Raw genomic sequence first — 18,074 nt, 5'->3', positions numbered from 1 at the left:
ACTCGCCAGCTCACATGCCTGCTAGATGGGTCTCTACGTTAAGAAGAATCAAGGCATATTCGTTGCAACGTGTGTATTTTTTTTAAACCTGTGCTTAAAGGGAAAGGGGCTTTTCCGGAGCATGATAACAACCGCCCATTGGCTGTTCATTTGATTGACGACCAGGGGCGGGAACAAGCACAGAAAAAATCGCTTCCTTTCTAGCGATTTTTGCGAGACCGGAAACCTGTGGGGAACGAATGAAACGCTACTGGATTCCACTACAAATGCAGGTATGCAGAATGCCGAGATTCCACTATTTAAAATAGCATTTCCACTTTGTGAAACCAATTGGCAACATTGGTCCTTGTGTGGAAAGGCCCAGAGAGAAACTGCAAGGTAAGCAGTGATCTGGGTCTTCTCAAAGAGCAGAGGCAAAGCAGCAGTTGCCACTCCCCTGAGGTAAGTCATACCCAAAGGCTAAATTGGGAGGGTGGTATAGAAATTAAAAAAATAATAAATTTCATACAGAAACAAACTTCAAGGACACAATTCTGACTGTGGGAAAGAACTGTATATCAGGGAATCATATACTACATTATTAGAGGAGCAGAAGCCCGAGGGATGCTTGTACTTGCCATTTCCACACCAATAAATACTAAGTGGCTCATTCTTTGCCCAGCGTGTTCTGCCAAAGCAAGCATTTGAACCCAAGCCATCGCAATAAGCATTTTATCTCCAATTGGAGAAGCGATAAACAGAAACAAATGAGCAACTTGGGTAAGATTAACTATCATTGTTTCACACTAAGCATGCATTTAAATTTTTGGCTAAGAGATGGTTTAAAATGTTGTAAATTAGATAATGGAGATGCATAATTACACAGCCAAGTCCTACCTGAGGCACTCTCTCTTTGTCATGGTTTCTATTGGTACTAGAAACTGCTGCTCTCAAAGATGAGGATATTGACAAAGGGGAATCAGTGAGAGTTGAACAAGCATTTGTGCGTGTCTCGGGGATGAAGGGAGAAGTCACAAAGGAGTATACAATGAAGTCACATCAAATAAACACAAAATCTTTCAAGAATCAGAACGTATTGAATATGTATTTAAATGAACATTCTCAGACTTCTTGAACGAAATGCCACTATTCCCTACAATCTATTAAGATATTTGAAAGACTTTATAAATTAGTTATGAAATATACTTTGATGCTTATTCACTGGTGCTAGTGTGGCTATTGATTACGCAATGGATCTGTTTCTGGATGACTTAACTATAATAGGAAGTAGGTGGAAAAACAGATAACTTCATACAAAACACCCTGATTTGCTATAAAGGGTAACATGATTATCAGCACACCTGCTCTGGCTTGCAGGTGTCCCTAATTGGGCCTTCCTGCTGACACTATCTTTATGTTTTTCAAGGTAGGATTTAAGAAAGTGATAATTGGTTAATCATGAGAATTTGTGTACAGCTATGGATGTTAACATCTTCTGGAGGGTTCCATCAAACAAGCTCCCTGATTGGGTTTGAGAAACAACCTGGTGCCAGGGGACAAAAGAACTATAAAAGGGTTCTAGGCCAGAAGAGAATCATGATGATTTTGTGATTTTTACAATGCTAGTACTCTTGCTGTGTTATGCTACATTATGATGGACAGCTGTGTAGAGAACAGTTAAGCTTCTAACTTGGACTCTTATATTCTAAGAAGGTGTGCCATCTAAATAGCAGGAAGTGAATGTATTAGAAAGTTTATTTATATGCTGCTAAGCAGTAGATACTGTGTGGCAAAGTAATATTCTGATTTTGAAATAAATTCAATAAACCTTCATATGTTTTTAGAAAGGTCTGTTTTATTTGTGCACATTTAACCTTGAGAACCGACAGGGTTAGGTGCTGCTTATGTGAAAAAGAGTTGTGACCCAGGACACCCAAGCCTGAGTTCCTGACATGGTGGCTTAAAAGGAATTGAGACCTTTGTGCAGAAATAAACCTGCTGGTAATTTAGGTTCAGCAGTGTGGTTGTTATTTTGGTTAGTTAACACGGAAAAGTTAGGGAAGACCACAATTACAGAGCTACAAGGGAACTCACCTATCATTCATGAGGTAGAAGTTACCCTTGGTCAGGTTTCAGACATGCAGACCCAGAGGGACCTATGCTTGGGTTCTTAACAGTGATTCTTCAAAGTACAAAAGTGGTAAAATAGTACAACCATAATCTTAGATACAATCATAAATCTTGTCTTGAATGTGCATGTCGTGAAGATCTCTACTCTTATGCTACCTTGATACAAAAATCTAACATTGTTGCATCCTGAAAAATATGCATGTCACACACTTTTCTGTCATGTATTATTAAAAATTGAAATGTTAACATTTACACAAGGACAACATCAGTGGTAATGAGCTTCTGCTATTCAACCATTTTTGCTGGCCAACCTCTTTTTTCCAGAGAGATTAAAAGTGTGTGTGGGGGGGGGAGGAGCAGTACACTTGAAGAATGTCGGCTAATTTTCTGCAAATGAAACTAGTATTTATCCTAATGGCCTTTCGATGCTGATCTTGTTTTACATAGCTCCTATTTTATACTCTACCTTTTATACACCTAAAGGCAGCAAGAGACATGAAAGAATCATATAATCATAGAATAACCGAGTTGGAAGGGACCTCATGGGTCATCTAGTCCAACCCCCTGCACAATCACTCATCTACTGTAACCTGACACCCCCTTGAGCCTTCACAGAATCAGCCTCTCCATCAGATGGCTATCTAGCCTCTGTTTAAAAATTTCCAAAGATGGAGATAACAGATCTGGCCATGGTGATCCACGCTTTGATTACATTCAGGTTAGATCAGTATAATGCACTCCACTTGGAAACTGTCCACCCTTTGAAGACTGTCCTGCCAGGCTACTGTCAGAGGTTTTTTCAGCAATGCCACCTCCCCTGTGGAATGTTCTTCCCCTTGAAGCTTGCTTGCCTAGCACCTTCATTACTCTTTTGGGGGCAGCAAGTCAAGGATCATAATAAAAAAACCTGACCGACTGACTGGGCAGTCAATCAAAATGTTTGTCTAACCAGATTCTAGATTCAAATCCAGGCTCATAATTAAGAAGCTGATCTTTAAGCACCATTTTTATGGGGGTTTTTTATCCTGGAAACTAAGTATTTTAAGCTGCTCAGTGAGTTGTATTTTTATGCTCTGGGTAGTTTTTAAAAATGTTTTAACAAACCTAACCAGCCTGATGTTGTAGTTAGAAGCAGCGGCTTCTAATCTGGTGAGCCAGGTTTAATTCCCCACTAAAGCTGTTCTGACCGAGCAATAATATCAGGGCTCTCTCACCCTCACCTACCTCACAGGGTGAGGTAGATCTCCCAGTGTTAATTTTAAGAGAACATACAGGGTAGTGTAAAAATGAAACTGTATTTATATTATCACAATTTCTCTCCTACACACACTGCTCACTGGTTTATCTTTTAGATATATTGTGCACCCCAAGGTATCTAAGAAAATCACTGTATCTCCAGACACTATGGGGGGGGGATCCTGAGGTGTGACAGATTGAGAAACAGTGACTTGCTCAAAGCCACCCAACAAATTAATGGCTGAGCAGGGAATGACTATGGGTTTCTGTTGTTCAACCCCCAAATTTCCATCTACTATTTCGTCTGACTCTTTAGATCTAATTAAGTACATCCCAGAAGAGGAAAGGGAAAAGGTTTAAAACTGACTTTCAGTAAACTCTGAACTATCACTGCCTGAAAACATGCAAGTTTACCTATTTTCAGACAGTTCTTTAAGCTTCAAGTGGCTCTTGCAAGGACTTTGTTGTGCCAAGAGTAGGCAGATAAGTGTTCAAGGCCAAACTATACATTCATCTGCTATGAGTTGGGCTGGGTTCTCTGATCCACTTTATAGACAGATCTGACATTGGGGAACTAACCTTCCAAAGTATTCTTGGGCCCAGATTGGCTTTGAAATGTGGCAGAAGGAGAAGCTTCAGTCTCCCCCACTTTTCCTAGGCTAAAACAGTATGTGTGCATGTGGGGGGAAGGAATGCTCCCTGCTGTAGGGCTCCAGATCCTTTAGTCAGTGTACACAGTATGTTTAGTTTGGCCCTCAAGTCCATGGAAAAATATTCCTCTATGCTTGAGTTCAGAACTCCTGCCCTGAATTCTACTGCCTCTGCTTTCAGAAGAGTGACTGCGTTGGCAGCCAGGGCTGATTACCAGCTACTCAAATTCTGCCCTCTTCTCTAATGGTGGAATCTTAAGAACCTGGACAAAAGACTGGGATCTTCCTGCCTGAGAGACCTTTTTTTAATGTGTTGTTTTTATGGCATTCTGCTGTTGGGTGTGACTTAAATTGTATGTTTCCTTGGGTCTTGCTTGACAAGAGAAAGGCAGGTAGATGTTTTTTAAGATTAATAAAGTGACATTTGTTTTAAATTAAAAAGGCACAGAATGCAGTTAAGAGAAGCTAAAGAGCAGGATTAAATTTTCTGTTCCTTTACATAGTCCCTAAACATTCTTACAAAGAAAAGATCCCATTATGCTCAAAAACTCAGTTGCAAACCAAATAGCCATCACGTAAGGAAAAAGAACAGGGGGCATATGTTTCCCTGGAGTGTTAGCAGCATTTTATCATCATCCTGCAATCAATATGTTGACTCAAGGCCACTCCTGAGAGTGGTCCAAAATGGAATTAGCTTTGCCCTCCTTGGGATTAATCCCAATAAGATTATCTGTTAGATTAACAAACAACATTGTAGTGAATTAAGGCCAGTCCTCTTGTGTAACTCTAAAAACCCCTGGAAGGGCATTTGAGGTAGCATAGGAAGAGAGAGATAAAATCATGCCTGAAGCAGCCAGCTGAGAATGAGAATTTACCTGTGGGTTAATGAAGTGCTAGCAAATCAAATGAATATTGCAACAACGTTATAGGCTTTTCACAAGAGAATATTTTTTAAAAGCTCCAGAAATTTTTAAACACTGTTTTCCTCCTATTTAGATGATGAAATTCTATTTACACACACATGCTCCCCCCCCCCCCGCCCCCATTGCAGAACTTCATCCCCCAAGAAGTTGCTGGCTCATTATGTTTTCTGCAGGGGATTTACAGCTGGCTCTGCTATGTTAGTGCGACACACTTTTTGTTTTTTGTTTTACTTTGTTTTAATTCACAGAATCTGGATTGCTTTTACTTGTAACTTTGTCGCTTTATGTAACATACAGCAGCTGTTTTATAATGAATTTCAAAAGTTTCTTATTGCTTTCATTGTATAAAACTAAGAACGCTTGTGGAAGATCATACAGTGGTATATTAAATAAAAACTATAGGAATTAGTATTTTGCATTCATAAACAAAGAACAGTGGCACGTATTTGGAGAAAATGAGATTACAACACTAGTTGGACCAAACAGGAAATCATTAGAAATTGGATGCAAAAAACTAACTGTACAAAAAAGAAGCCCCAGTTGAAAATGATTTTCATAAGAAATTAATTTTACTACTCTAATACTGATTCTGGAAACAGCCAACAACTGAAGTTTATTAAAATGCTCATCCTTAGAAGGAACTGAAATAAAATATATCAGATGTTTATTTATCATGAGTCAGTGTTTACTTTTACATTTAAGCAGAGGATGCTAAATGGTTGTGTGTGATCATTTTCCTTTTACAGTAAATCAATACTCAAGGGTCCCCCGTCATCCCACTGGTCTCCAGTGAAAGATGTTTTTTAAATAGGGGAAAGGCTAATAGCAAGAAATCAATCGGACATGGGCTAGAATGATTGTTTCAATAGCTTGTTAAATCCTTTGGTGGAATAATTCTTAGTTCACTGATTTAAAACATCAATTTCATAATTGGCAGAAAAGAGTAATGAGATGATACTTTAAAGCTGTATAGCCCTGGGTGGCTGAAATTGATTGATTCAGCTCTCCACAAACAATTTAAATACTTTTGGAATCATTCTGATCTGTCAACATCTCTTTATGCAGAAATTTATGGAAGCAAGCACAGTAAGGAGTACTCAGCTGATGAAGTAGTACTAGGAACAGAGGAGTGTGTGTACTTGCTCCTTTACAACTGAGCATGTTTCTTTTTTTAACGTTTCTCTTTTTAAAAAATTAAAAAGATATTCACAGACAACAGAAAACAAGTCCAACTTTATTAGTCAATAAGCAGACCAGCTCCTTCATGCAATGCATCAAGAGGACCAAACAAGTGTTCTGTAGACAAAGCATGGCACAAAAAATATGCAGGGAGGATTCAAATGACAGACAAATCCATGGCCGAACTTCAGATTAACTGTAAAGAATACAACTCCAAGGTCTCCAGCAGAGCTGTCAGGTTACTACTAATACCTTTTTGGCCCACTCTTGCGCCAAGGAGCTCCAGCAAGTGGTTTTTATTGCTTTACCTATTGCTAAAGACCCAGGGGCCCTGCCCACCACCAGCCTGCACTCAGTGTAATTTGAAAAACACCCCCGAAGTATGGTAAATTTCAGTTACCATCATTAATCGATACACAGACTCTGTAAAGTTATGCCTTTAATGTCAAAACAGTTATAAGTCGAAAGTTATATATATGTTGCAGGTTCACAAATACTTATGTATTATGCCAAGAAATTGTATTGTATTGCCATGTCTCTATTTTCAATGTAAACTGAAGGGGGGGCAGCATACATAAACACACACACACATGCATACAAATAAACAAATGAATTGTGAGGCTTGGGAAAGTAAAAAGATCAACAACAAAAGCTGAAGGGTTTCCTGGCAATCTCCAAGGGGCAACCCAGACACTGGTCACCAGTTTTTTGTCTGCTAAAATAGTGTCTCCCTTTCAGATGTATGCTAAAAGTAGTATGCTAAAGCCATCTTGCAAGTAAGTGTATTCTAAACCAAAAGCGGCTTTAACCTAACTAAATCCAAACAGATTACTAATTCAGTAGTCTGAACAGTGTAACATTTGAGTTATTCCAGACTGGAGCCAGTAAAAGTGAGAAGGCATTTTCACCACCAGAATTTTCTCAGCTGCTTTAGGGAAACTCTCACAAAATGCTTGTTGTGACAAGGTTACGACAATATGGGCAGAGTGACCAGATACTTGGCTGAGTCCAAGTAATTTAGATAGATGTGATGTATTTGATATTACTGAATATCCAGTTTTGAGAACTGTGGAAAAGTCAGTATGAGTAAATGGAAGCCGTTCAATGACCATGGGAAGATATAATCATAGGTCTTTCAGCATCGCTTACTTTATTTGGTTCTGATGAGCAACAGAGGGGGAACTGTGGAAAGATGGCTGCCAGTCTGAAAAGTCTAGGCTCCCTCGCTCTCTCTCTCCTCCTCAGGTACTGAAAGCCTTAAGGGCTTTTGGCTCTTGGCTCTTAGTTCATGGCTTGCATCCTATGGTCTTGTCCACTTTCTTTGTTAATTTCTTATAATGCAGTTTATGTAAATTTGTAAAAGTATTTTTCAGCAAACTGCTTTGGCAAGAAAATGAGAGAAAATTATACTAAATAACAACTGATCCAGTTTATTCTAAGAGCTACAAATAAGTAAAATCACAGTGTTTAGCTGTATTTACTAGAAGCTGAAAATACACACAAATACATATTGATTATCTAACATACTCACCAAATTTACAACATTTGTAAAAAGCAGCACAGCCTGGGGTATTTTCCAAAAAACCAAAAATCTTTACAAAACTAAAATATACCTGATCTAAGGTTGTGACATCCGTGACTACGGCATCTGGTGGTCTTTTGGGTGGGTTTACTGGGATCTAGATGAAAGATAAATCTATAAATACTCATACTATGTCTTTAGTAAAACGTAAAACTGCACATTACTTTTTATTGTTTCAGTTTTAGCAAATATCATTTGAAACCATTTGAGTCAGGAAGTGTATTCTTGGTTCAATGTGCTATCCATTATCAGATCAGACCTACTAGCTTGCACATTATTCTGCTTAGAGGCCATGATCAAGAGAGTGGCAGCTTTGCAACCAACCATGAGGAATAGACATTCAGAAAGAAAACTAAATGAAAAAGCAATTTTCATTTTCAAGTTGTTGCTTTTGAAAGTTTTTAATAGAGAGGCCACAAATCCCACATTTTAAAATTCTATATATACACACAGTTTTGTATATTAAGTCCAGCCAAAATCATAACTATTTCAGGTTTGGCTCATGACAAGGATGCTGAGAGCTGACCTTTCCTTATCCTGCCATCAGAGCTTTCTGCCTCCAGATCTGCTCATGCTACTAACTTTCTGCTTCCTACCCAAAAATCAAACAATTTTGCACACCAGGACCATATGAAAGTTCTTCAGAGTTTTCTATGCCCATGGGCCACCCAAGCATAGCTACCATACTCCGGATTGTAGAACATACTCTCATGTTCCACTTCCCTGAGCAAACAAGATTGAAGAGTTATAGGTGGGGCCTTTGCTTTGTAACCTGATATCTATGGTGGCTTTATTGAAGTCTTATATTTCTTGTTGTGGATTGCAAGATAGGAAAGACAAAGAGGTCATTCAAGGCCATTGACAGCTGTATCAGAAGGGGAAAGGGACATGCACCCTGCTGTCAAGACCCATGCTCTGTCAGCCAACTAAAAAGGAAACTAGTAAGCAGGGAGGCTGGCAACAATAGAAGCCCAACTTTTAAGAGCTGGACAGTCACATAAATGTCAAGAAGAATGCTTCCTAGATAAATTAGACTATATTCAAGAGGGACAGCAGTTGCCAACACATGAAATATTCACTGCTGCCATCCCCAGAAGGAGGAGGGTTGGGGTTTTTTGTACCCAACTTTTCACTACCAGAAGGAGGAGTCCCAAAGCAGCTTACAATTGTTTTCCCTTCCTCCCCACACAGCAGACACCCTGAGAGAGCTCTAAGAGAACTGTTCTATAAGAACAGCATTTGGAGAACTGTGACTAGCCCAAGGTCACACAGCTCACTGCATATGGAGGAGTATAAAATCAAACCCAGATCTCCACCACTCTTAAACACTACACCAGATGCTGCCCATCATTGCCCTGCCACCACTTTGCAAGAGCAACATGAGAGGAAAGAAGGAATGAATATAAAAGGAGCTTCTCTTGACTTGTGTTTTGAGCTAAATTGAACAAAGTTCTCAGTGAGGGAAAACTGAGCTTTCTCTGAGAGACTTTCACAGTATATGAAAAATTATGGTGCAAGTCCCAGTAATGTTGTTCATCACCAGTCAAGTTTCACAGTGTATGGTATTATAGAAAGTTTTCCAACAGCAGCATAGAAAATTAGCAGTCAAGTGGCATTTTTAATTAATTTACCAGTGTTCCTAACTCTGATTTTTACCTTGGCTTTCTCTGATGATCGTTTTCCACCAAAACCTCCCGCTCCAACAACGAAGACAGAGAACTGATTATAGCACAACAGGTCTTTCCCAGAGTATGTGTAAACTGTACAGAAACATGAGGGGGGGAGGGGAGGCAATTTGAGTCAAACAGGAAGGACTCCTTTCGAGAAGGGAAGGCCGAGAATGACATAACAGTTTTGAAGATACTTACTAAATAGTTTATCTCAAAATGTGTTTATTTTGTGCGCAAACGGTAGTAAGCTAGTAAGAATCTCTGGAAACACATACACAAATACCAACAAAACAAAACAGAATACTGTCAAGAATTAATACTTGTTAAATGAACATGAATTTAATTTTTTTATTTTTGTGAACTTATAACAATGAGCATCATAGGACAGTCTTGTCTTCACTGTCAACTCAGATTTAATGTAGTAGACCTGTAATTCCAAGTGAATACCTAAAGGTATGAAAGGGAAGGTCTGCTTCTCTCAAGCCAGAGGACAACTCAAGCTTCCTTCAGACCTATGAGGAAGCCATGGTGCTATGCTTTATGGTTCTACACTCCCCCTTCTGCAGCTGGAAACATAATGATTCAATGGAAACCATAGCTTGGCATTACATCCACACCAAACTAAGATTTCAAACTAAATTATAACCATGGTTTGCAGTCCACTTTTGAAGGGGGTTAAAAAACTAGTTCATCTGTCCCAGTTTAGCTGAACTACAACTTCCAATTAAGTTCCTTAATCAACTCGAACCATGTGTAAGGAAGCAACATATGACATGGTGTTACATCTGAACCATGCCACAACAAATAAAGGTCCTTGATGACTTCCCTTCATCTTCTCAGTATTCATTTCTGAAAATAAAGAATGCTCTAAAAAGCTAAGCTGTTCCTTCTGCCCTTGGATTCATCACAAATGACAAAATCAGCAAACACAGGAGGACACGGAGGGCAGTCTGCTGCCTCCAGAGGCTAAAATGTCCATGGAAAGAGCCCCACCCCTCTCAGGGAGGCATTGATCAGGTAAGCTGTGCACACCTTAAGCCTCAGCTGCAGCATCACCAGGCACCTTGTGCACCTTGTACAGTGTAGGCTACTCTGTAGTATTCCTAGAGGCAAACATCGTTCAAGCACAGTTTTGTTGGCTATGTCCCAACACAGCAGTCCTATTTTGATTTCTGAATTATATAAACAAAGCCTATGGAAATACAATATATATCTGCATAAAGTCCTAGAACTCTCTGCTGTAAGAGGATTCCTAAATTTCATAGGAGCAGATACATATACTAAACATTATCTATTGGTCAGAACCAGAGAACAAAGAATGGAGTCAAGGAATAGACCTTTTTTCTTTATGGGCATCATAATGGGTTTGCTTGTGAAGAAAACCCTTATTTAACCCCTTCCTCAGCTATCAAATTTATTGGGGTGGTTTTAAGTTAAGTCAACATCCCTGCAGTCTCCTGCAAAGCATCTGAGAGTCATCAGATCCTAGGGTAAAGTATGGCATGCAGCTTCAATGGGGAAAGGTAGGGGTTTGCACATTTTCCCTTTAAGGGTCCAATATTTTTAGGCCAATTCTCATAAACATGTCTATTACTCTTAATGTACTGCAACTTAACTGGTATGACAAATTCAGATGTTCTTTCCTCTGATTATATGCCCATAGAAGAAAGTAAAAAAAAAACCTTACCATCTAAAAGTATAACTGCTCCTGAGCCTTTATCAAGAATATCAGCAATGGTGGGTTCTGAAATTAGCTTTCCTAAAATTGAAAATGAAATAAAACACACATTATACCACCAGCAAGCAAACGATTTCATAAGCTTACAAAGAAAAATCAATAGCCGCCTTTTTCAAATATGTAATACAAACTCAAATGCATTATGTGGCTAGAATTCTAGATATGCCTATCCAGACACATAGAAGTGGTAGACAGGCAGGTACTAAACTGATACAGAAGTAAGAGATAATTTAATCCTATATTTATAGGAATGTAATTATAAAAATTAGCTGTGCAGAACACTCACCTGATGTTGGCAGTGGTTTATACAGTTCTAAGTACTGCTCACCATGCAACACCTACAGAAACAAGAGAAACATTTTAAACAGAAGTTGCTATTGTTTTTAACCAATTTTTGAGAAAATTGTTTTAGGAGAAATAAAATGTTCAATCGAAATGTCTCTTCAAGAGAGGTTATTTAATGGTATTCATTTTAACTGTGTGAACCATGTAAACAAATTAGATTTATTTCACTACACTGCAAGAAACTATATCAGCCTCAACAACAGCTTTGGGTGATACTGTTTGGAGAAAGCAAGGCCTAAACAAGGTACAAACAATATAATTTTCCCCTTACCCCCAAAATGATGGCAGTTTGACTGCTGAGGAACAAGAAATGTAACTAGACTGTTATGGTTATCGACACATTATGATCTTGCAAACCTACATTACTCTTAACGTATGCAAAACTCCCCCCATCCCACAAATAAAGTTAAAGAGTAGTAGTTGGCTTCATTTACTTCCATTTTTGCTAAACTTGTAGCATAATCTTAACAGAAATCCCAGCCCTTTATTTGTGTGGCTCAGTATACAAAGAATGTCCAATCTATTTGTTCCTTGACACGCAATTGTCACTAGCATGAGATGGTAACATCAAGTAGTTTTAGACTTTGAGTTACTTCCCTATAGTCACTGCTGATTACGTTGAATGAAGCTCTGCCCAGAACTTGCAACAGAATCAGAATAGGGTGGGGTGGAGAGGGTCATGTCAGGTGACCTAAAAGCCAAGCTATTTCCAGTGCTAAGTCAGATTTTAACAAACACCTCCAACTAGTAAATCTGTACACAGAACTAGCATTGCATGATCTTTACTAATACTTTCACACATGAAATCAACTCCATTGTTTACTAATTACCTTTGTAAAATCAATATTGAGTCCTGGAACACTAGACAATCCGCCATCAAGCATAGAGGCCTGAGCCGGTATAACACCAAAAGTAGGAAGACAGCAAAATCCTTCACTTCCTTCAAACAGGAACTTCAGGTGGTCTGGATCTTTCGTGGACATACCCACACCAAGTGCATACAAAATGGGCTGCAAATTAGTGTAACTGTATTCAACTGATGGCAATTTATGACCAACAAACTTAGCCTGTGGAGATTAAAGACAGGATTAAACATTACAATTTTATTCAATTAGGTATTTATTTACTATATCCTAAGAAGTCAAACAGTATTAGGTTTATGACAACTACATTCCAGACTTTCGGTGGAGCTTGGAGATCTAGAATTTCAACTGATCTCCAGACAACAAAGAATAGTTCCCCTGGATAAATTGGCTGCTTTTGAGTGTGAACTCTATGGCACAACATCCTGTTGAGGTCTCTTCCATCTCAAAACTCTACCCTCCACTTCAAAAACCTAACCTGTAGGTGGCAGCCCTACTGATACTGATAGCCTAGGGAGACATCTTTAGTTTAGGTGACCAGATAAGATAGCTTTCATAAGCAGTAAAACAGATGATTTTCTCTTGGCTCTTGTGGCCTTTTCTTGCATGCCCAGGAAAATGCTGATCGCCACCTTGGGGTCAGAAGGCAAATTTTCTCCAGACTAGACAGACCAGGGATTCTGTTTTTTTGGGGGGGAGGGCATCATCTGGAGATGGAATTGGGGTCACTGTGGGTGGGCAGGTAATTGTGAATTTCCTGCATTCTGCGGGGGGTTGGACTAGATGACTCCAGAGGTACCTTCCAACTCTTATTCTAGGATAATAATTCATTAAGTCCTATGTACAAATAGACTTGAACAAAAGTAACTCTGCACAAAAGTAACATTCACTATAAATTTTAATTAGATTTAAATCTCAACTGAGGATGCTGACTGATTCTACCTCTAAACGGTTTACCCAAACCCGTTAATTTCAAGGCTGTGACAACAGTCTAAATAGAAATCTTTAAGAAGTCTGGAATACCAGTTACCTTGCATTTGTACTTACAGAGTCCAAGCCTGACGAAACTGCGGATGCACTGTGGCTCGTGGGATTCAGTGAGACATCCTGAGAATCTATTTGACTCAGAACATCCTGCAGTATGATGACTGACTCTGGAAATGTAACAGCGGATGCATAATAATTCATAACTGATATTAACTATAACCCCAAGGGTTGGTTGGTCAGTTCAGGATTCAGTTCAGGAAGAGAGGGATGGGTTCGGGGGGGCAGTATGTGGGGGTTCGGGGGGGGCAGTATGTGGTTGTTGGTTCAACTGACTTCAAAAGAGCTCCATTTTGCAGGCAGAATTAATTTTATGATGCTTTTTAAATGTTATTTGAAACTAATTAGATGTCTATTTTTTATATCCTAGAATTTTGATGGTTGTGATTTGATTTATGCTGTAACCTGATTCTGCTGAGATAGGTTGGATTAAACGCTCCAGAACAAATAAGGTTCTGGTAGCAATACTAGCTTACCCATCAACAAAGCCAGGCCTAGCAGAGTGCCTTATGGCACTGCATGTATCTCCTACTGAATATGTTAGAATGAACTTGTGTCCCATGTTAGGAGAGCTAGAAAACCCATTAATTAACACACCATAATTAAAGATATAAAAATGGATGCGTAGAAGAAAAAATAAATGTTTGCCAAATAATACTGTTATTCTAAATAACCTAGGCTAGCCTAATCTCATCAGATCTCAACGCTAAGCAGGGTCAACTCTAGTTAATACTGGGATGGGACCCTACCAACCAAGTCCGGATTTACTATATAGAGATAGGCAGTAGCAAATCACCACTATTTTTTTCTCGCATTGAAAACTGTAACGGAATTGACACAAAGAAATAACATTAAATCAACAGTGATTTATCAGCACTTTTCAACATTACCATTGTTATAATAAATTTATTTTTCTTCTCCCCCTCTTCTTTCCTGTGGCCTGTATCCAAATATGTCCTTCCACACAAGGACAACACTTCCAAAGACAGAATAATGCTTGCATATACAACCCATGGCAGAAGCTATTATAGAAGCTGATTGCTCACATTCTGGCCATGGTTCTCTGAATCTCTCCATCTGGTGTTCTTTCGTAAGTTAATCATCACATTGACAATACTTACTTCTATACACCAATGAATATAAACATTTGCTATTTTTCTATACAATGAACATAGTTTCATTGCTTCCCTAATCAAGTATATGATATTGCAGAGATTATATACAGTACATCATTCAGAATGTGACAGCATTTTTGAACCCATCTTCTAAAAATGGCTTACTTTCAGTCTTCTAGCTCTGGGCTTCAAGTTTCGTTTCTTCATTGTTATCATGTTCTCTACTGAATCCTTTCATTGTATATTTATGGATTCCAAAACCACAAATAGTAATATAAATAATACTTTGGTACCTGGTATTTCTTTATCTATAATGAGTGTCTCATATACAGTTTTATTTTCCTCTTTTTGGTCATTGTGTTATGGATTAATTTCCATAATGAATACAAATATGGCAAAGAAGTGGGGGCTGCTACAGGGCTGCGTAATAACCTTCTGCTGCCTGGCAGAGGAATCTCCAATCCTAACTCCAGCAGTAGATTTACAGCAATATGTTAGCAGTTGAGTGTGCTGAGTCATTCATGTTATGCAAGGTCATACTTTCAGTGTCTTCAACTAAGATGCCAAGGAAATTGGATTATGTAAATAATCTAAAAATGTAAGAGCCAGCTGGGGCGATAACAGTGTGACAAATAAAAGAAATAAACAAATAATGGACTGTTAAAAAGGTTTCCCATATAAATTATCAGTGAATTAGGAAAGCATTCATTCAGCTTCTGGCAGAACATAGAGAATCAACATGTGTATGGCAGCTAGAGCAGTGGTCCCCAACCTTATTATCACCAGGGACCACTCACCGGGGACCACTCAACGCCTTTTACTGAGGCCCGGTGGGGGGGGGTAGTTTACTCCTCTACTCTCAACCACTGCCCTAACGCTCTCTGATCGCTATGGTAATGTTTAAACATCCCTTCAAAATAAGATACAGACACGCCACAACAATGAACATAAGGAACATTTTATTTTCATGGACATTTTAACTCATGACAATGACAAATCAATGGGAACCCTGAGCTTGTTTCTCTGCAACGAGATAATCAATCTGGAAGTGATGGGAGACAATGACACCCGAAGTGTGTTGTAAAGGGCCGGGGGGATGAAGTAAAGGGCCGGGGGGGGGGGGAGAAGGCGTCCTTCAGGGCCCACCTCCAATTAGTCGAAGGACCACAGGTTGGGGATCGCTAAGCTAGAGCACTGGACAAGACAAAGAAAATGCAGGTTTGAATCCAGTATGAAGCTCACCAAATGTTCTTGAACAAGTTACAGAAAGTTAAAAACCTTCTGTCACTGACAGGTATAACCACCACTCTGAACTTTTGGGCAGGATAGAAAAAAAAGAGTGTACCAAACTTGAAGATACAGCCTTCTCCTGCAAAATATGTAATGCTGCTGTTTCTTCTTTTTCTTTAAGCTTTCTAGTTTAACATACCCCAGCACACCAGTCTAAGCCAAGCTACAGTTTACAGCACTTCAAAGCCAAGTGTGGATCTAAGCATGCATTTCCCACACCAAACTCTATATGGTAGCTACTGAAATATACAGCTTTTCATCTTATACCGCAATAAATCTGTTAGTGTTCATAATGCCACATCTCTTTTTTTTACTGGTTTCCAAATTAGCTTCAATACAAACAGCTGGTGTTGAGCATCAATTAGATTAACAACACCTTGTCTTACACTTCTTGGACAAAAATGTTATATCAGTAAAGGTACACAAAAAATCTCTAATTTTGTCTTTCCATTATTATAGGGTTAAGCTCAGTTAGACCAACATCATTAATAAAGGGAGAGATCACTTCTCAAAATGACACAACTTTAACTTTCAGTGCTTTTTAATCTGGGACAAATGGGGAAAAAAAAACAGACCGCACACCAAGAGTCTAAATATCCACACACCATTATGACTCTCATTTTACGGTTCTAATCCTGGGCTATTCCTGCAAATGATAGGTAAATGCCTACACTAATTGGTATTTTTTGTAATTATATATGATGGTTTAGTATATAATAGCTTTTCACAGCATTAAATTACTTACATTAATGCTGGTAATAGTTTTTAATGAAATCTTTGGGGACAGCTTGAACTTGCAGATATAAAGGAACACAGTTTTCATTTTTAATGGGAATACTCTAATTAGGTTTCCTTACTTAACAGTTCAGTGCCCTGAGGCACTCAGGAAAGGGGCTTTCTTACCAAGGGAAGCTTTCTAATGTTATTACACTGAAAAATTAAATGAATTAGTCTGACAGATTTTCACAGCATTTTCCCTGCCTCTTTTGCTAATTCCCATGGCTAAGAGATTAAACAATGACACCCTGATCCAAATCCAAGGCCTTATGTTCCAAAAGCAACCCTGCTTAATTCTTGACCTAGCCAGAATTTTAAGGACATCCAGAATTTTAAAATACAGCTGAATTTCTGGCGAGCAAAATATAAAGCAAGTTACACATTCTGTGCATCAGATGTTTTGATTGGAGTTTGCCTTAGCAGAATATCCAATACAATACCACAGAAACAGGCAGCATTTGCCTCTTAATACAGGATAGTTATTTAATATAGAATAGTGATGAATCGGCCTGGCCAAGAGAGGGTAAGAGTAGAAAAATGGGTGATCTGGCCCATTTCAGGTTACAAAATTAGTGCTTTAAAAGATCTGCTTCTAACAGAAACCAGGATGCAGTGTTTTTGGGGTTGGAAAGAAACAGGAAGACCAGCTGCTTCCCTTCCCATCCTAATGTTCTGCATTGCTTCACAGTGCCTTCTCTCCCAAAATGGTTCCACTGGCATAAGGCTAGCATTCAGATTCCTTGTGATTGGCTACTATTTTCTGGCTAGACTTGAGAGTTTACCTGATCAGCAGACTACCTTGGTTAGACTGTCTGCTGGCTGTTCCTAGAATGCAACATAATTCCCCAAATTCACAAATATACTAGAATCTCAAGGGTAAATCTTAAAACCTAAATTTTTCTGGAGGACTATGACAATACCCCCCCTTCAAGGATCGCTGCCTTGTTGTGGCAAGGGGGCTTGCGTAGTTCAGTGAAGCTATGAGCTATGCCGTGCAGGGCCACCCAAGACGGACAGGTCATAGCTGAGAGCTCTGACAAAAGGTGATCCACTGGAGAAGGCAATGGCAAACCACTCCAGTATCTTTGCCATGAAAACTCTATGGACAGTTCCAATAGGTATAACGATATGACGCTGGAAGATGAGCCCCTCAGGTCGGAAGGTGTAGGGCAAAAGAAGAAGGGGACGACAGAGAATGAGGTGGATGGATGGAGTTACTGAAGCAGTAGGTGCAAACTTAAATGGACTCCGGGGAATGGTAGAGGACAGGAAGGCCTGGAGGATCATTGTCCATGGGGTCGCGATGGGTCGGACACGACTTCGCACATAACAACAACAACAAATGACAATACCTTCAATTAATCTATTGGTCCATCTAGTTGGCATTCTCTACTAAGACTGGCCCCCCTTCAAGGATCGCTGCCTTGTTGTGGCAAGGGGGCTTGCGTAGTTCAGTGAAGCTATGAGCTATGCCGTGCAGGGCCACCCAAGACGGACAGGTCATAGCTGAGAGCTCTGACAAAAGGTGATCCACTGGAGAAGGCAATGGCAAA

General features: G+C 39.3%; 1 protein-coding gene across 2 annotated transcripts in view; it reads right to left on the bottom strand.

Annotated features, from left to right (window-relative positions):
* Nucleotides 1-18,074, bottom strand: part of HSD17B4 (hydroxysteroid 17-beta dehydrogenase 4) — a 62,960-nt gene that overhangs the window by 16,135 nt on the left and 28,751 nt on the right. For both annotated transcript variants that reach the window (XM_077344373.1, XM_077344374.1), the window contains exons 12-17: nucleotides 13,343-13,449; nucleotides 12,263-12,499; nucleotides 11,374-11,425; nucleotides 11,037-11,108; nucleotides 9,336-9,439; nucleotides 7,711-7,776 (exon numbers count right to left, since the gene is read on the bottom strand). In XM_077344373.1, the coding sequence (XP_077200488.1) occupies nucleotides 7,711-7,776; nucleotides 9,336-9,439; nucleotides 11,037-11,108; nucleotides 11,374-11,425; nucleotides 12,263-12,499; nucleotides 13,343-13,449 (638 nt within the window). The remainder of the gene's footprint in view (nucleotides 1-7,710; nucleotides 7,777-9,335; nucleotides 9,440-11,036; nucleotides 11,109-11,373; nucleotides 11,426-12,262; nucleotides 12,500-13,342; nucleotides 13,450-18,074) is intronic.

The sequence above is a fragment of the Paroedura picta genome, chromosome 7 (assembly GCF_049243985.1).
Source record: "Paroedura picta isolate Pp20150507F chromosome 7, Ppicta_v3.0, whole genome shotgun sequence".
NCBI lineage: Eukaryota > Metazoa > Chordata > Lepidosauria > Squamata > Gekkonidae > Paroedura > Paroedura picta.
Note: the sequence above shows the minus strand (reverse complement) of the source record. Positions and strands in the feature narration are given on the sequence as shown.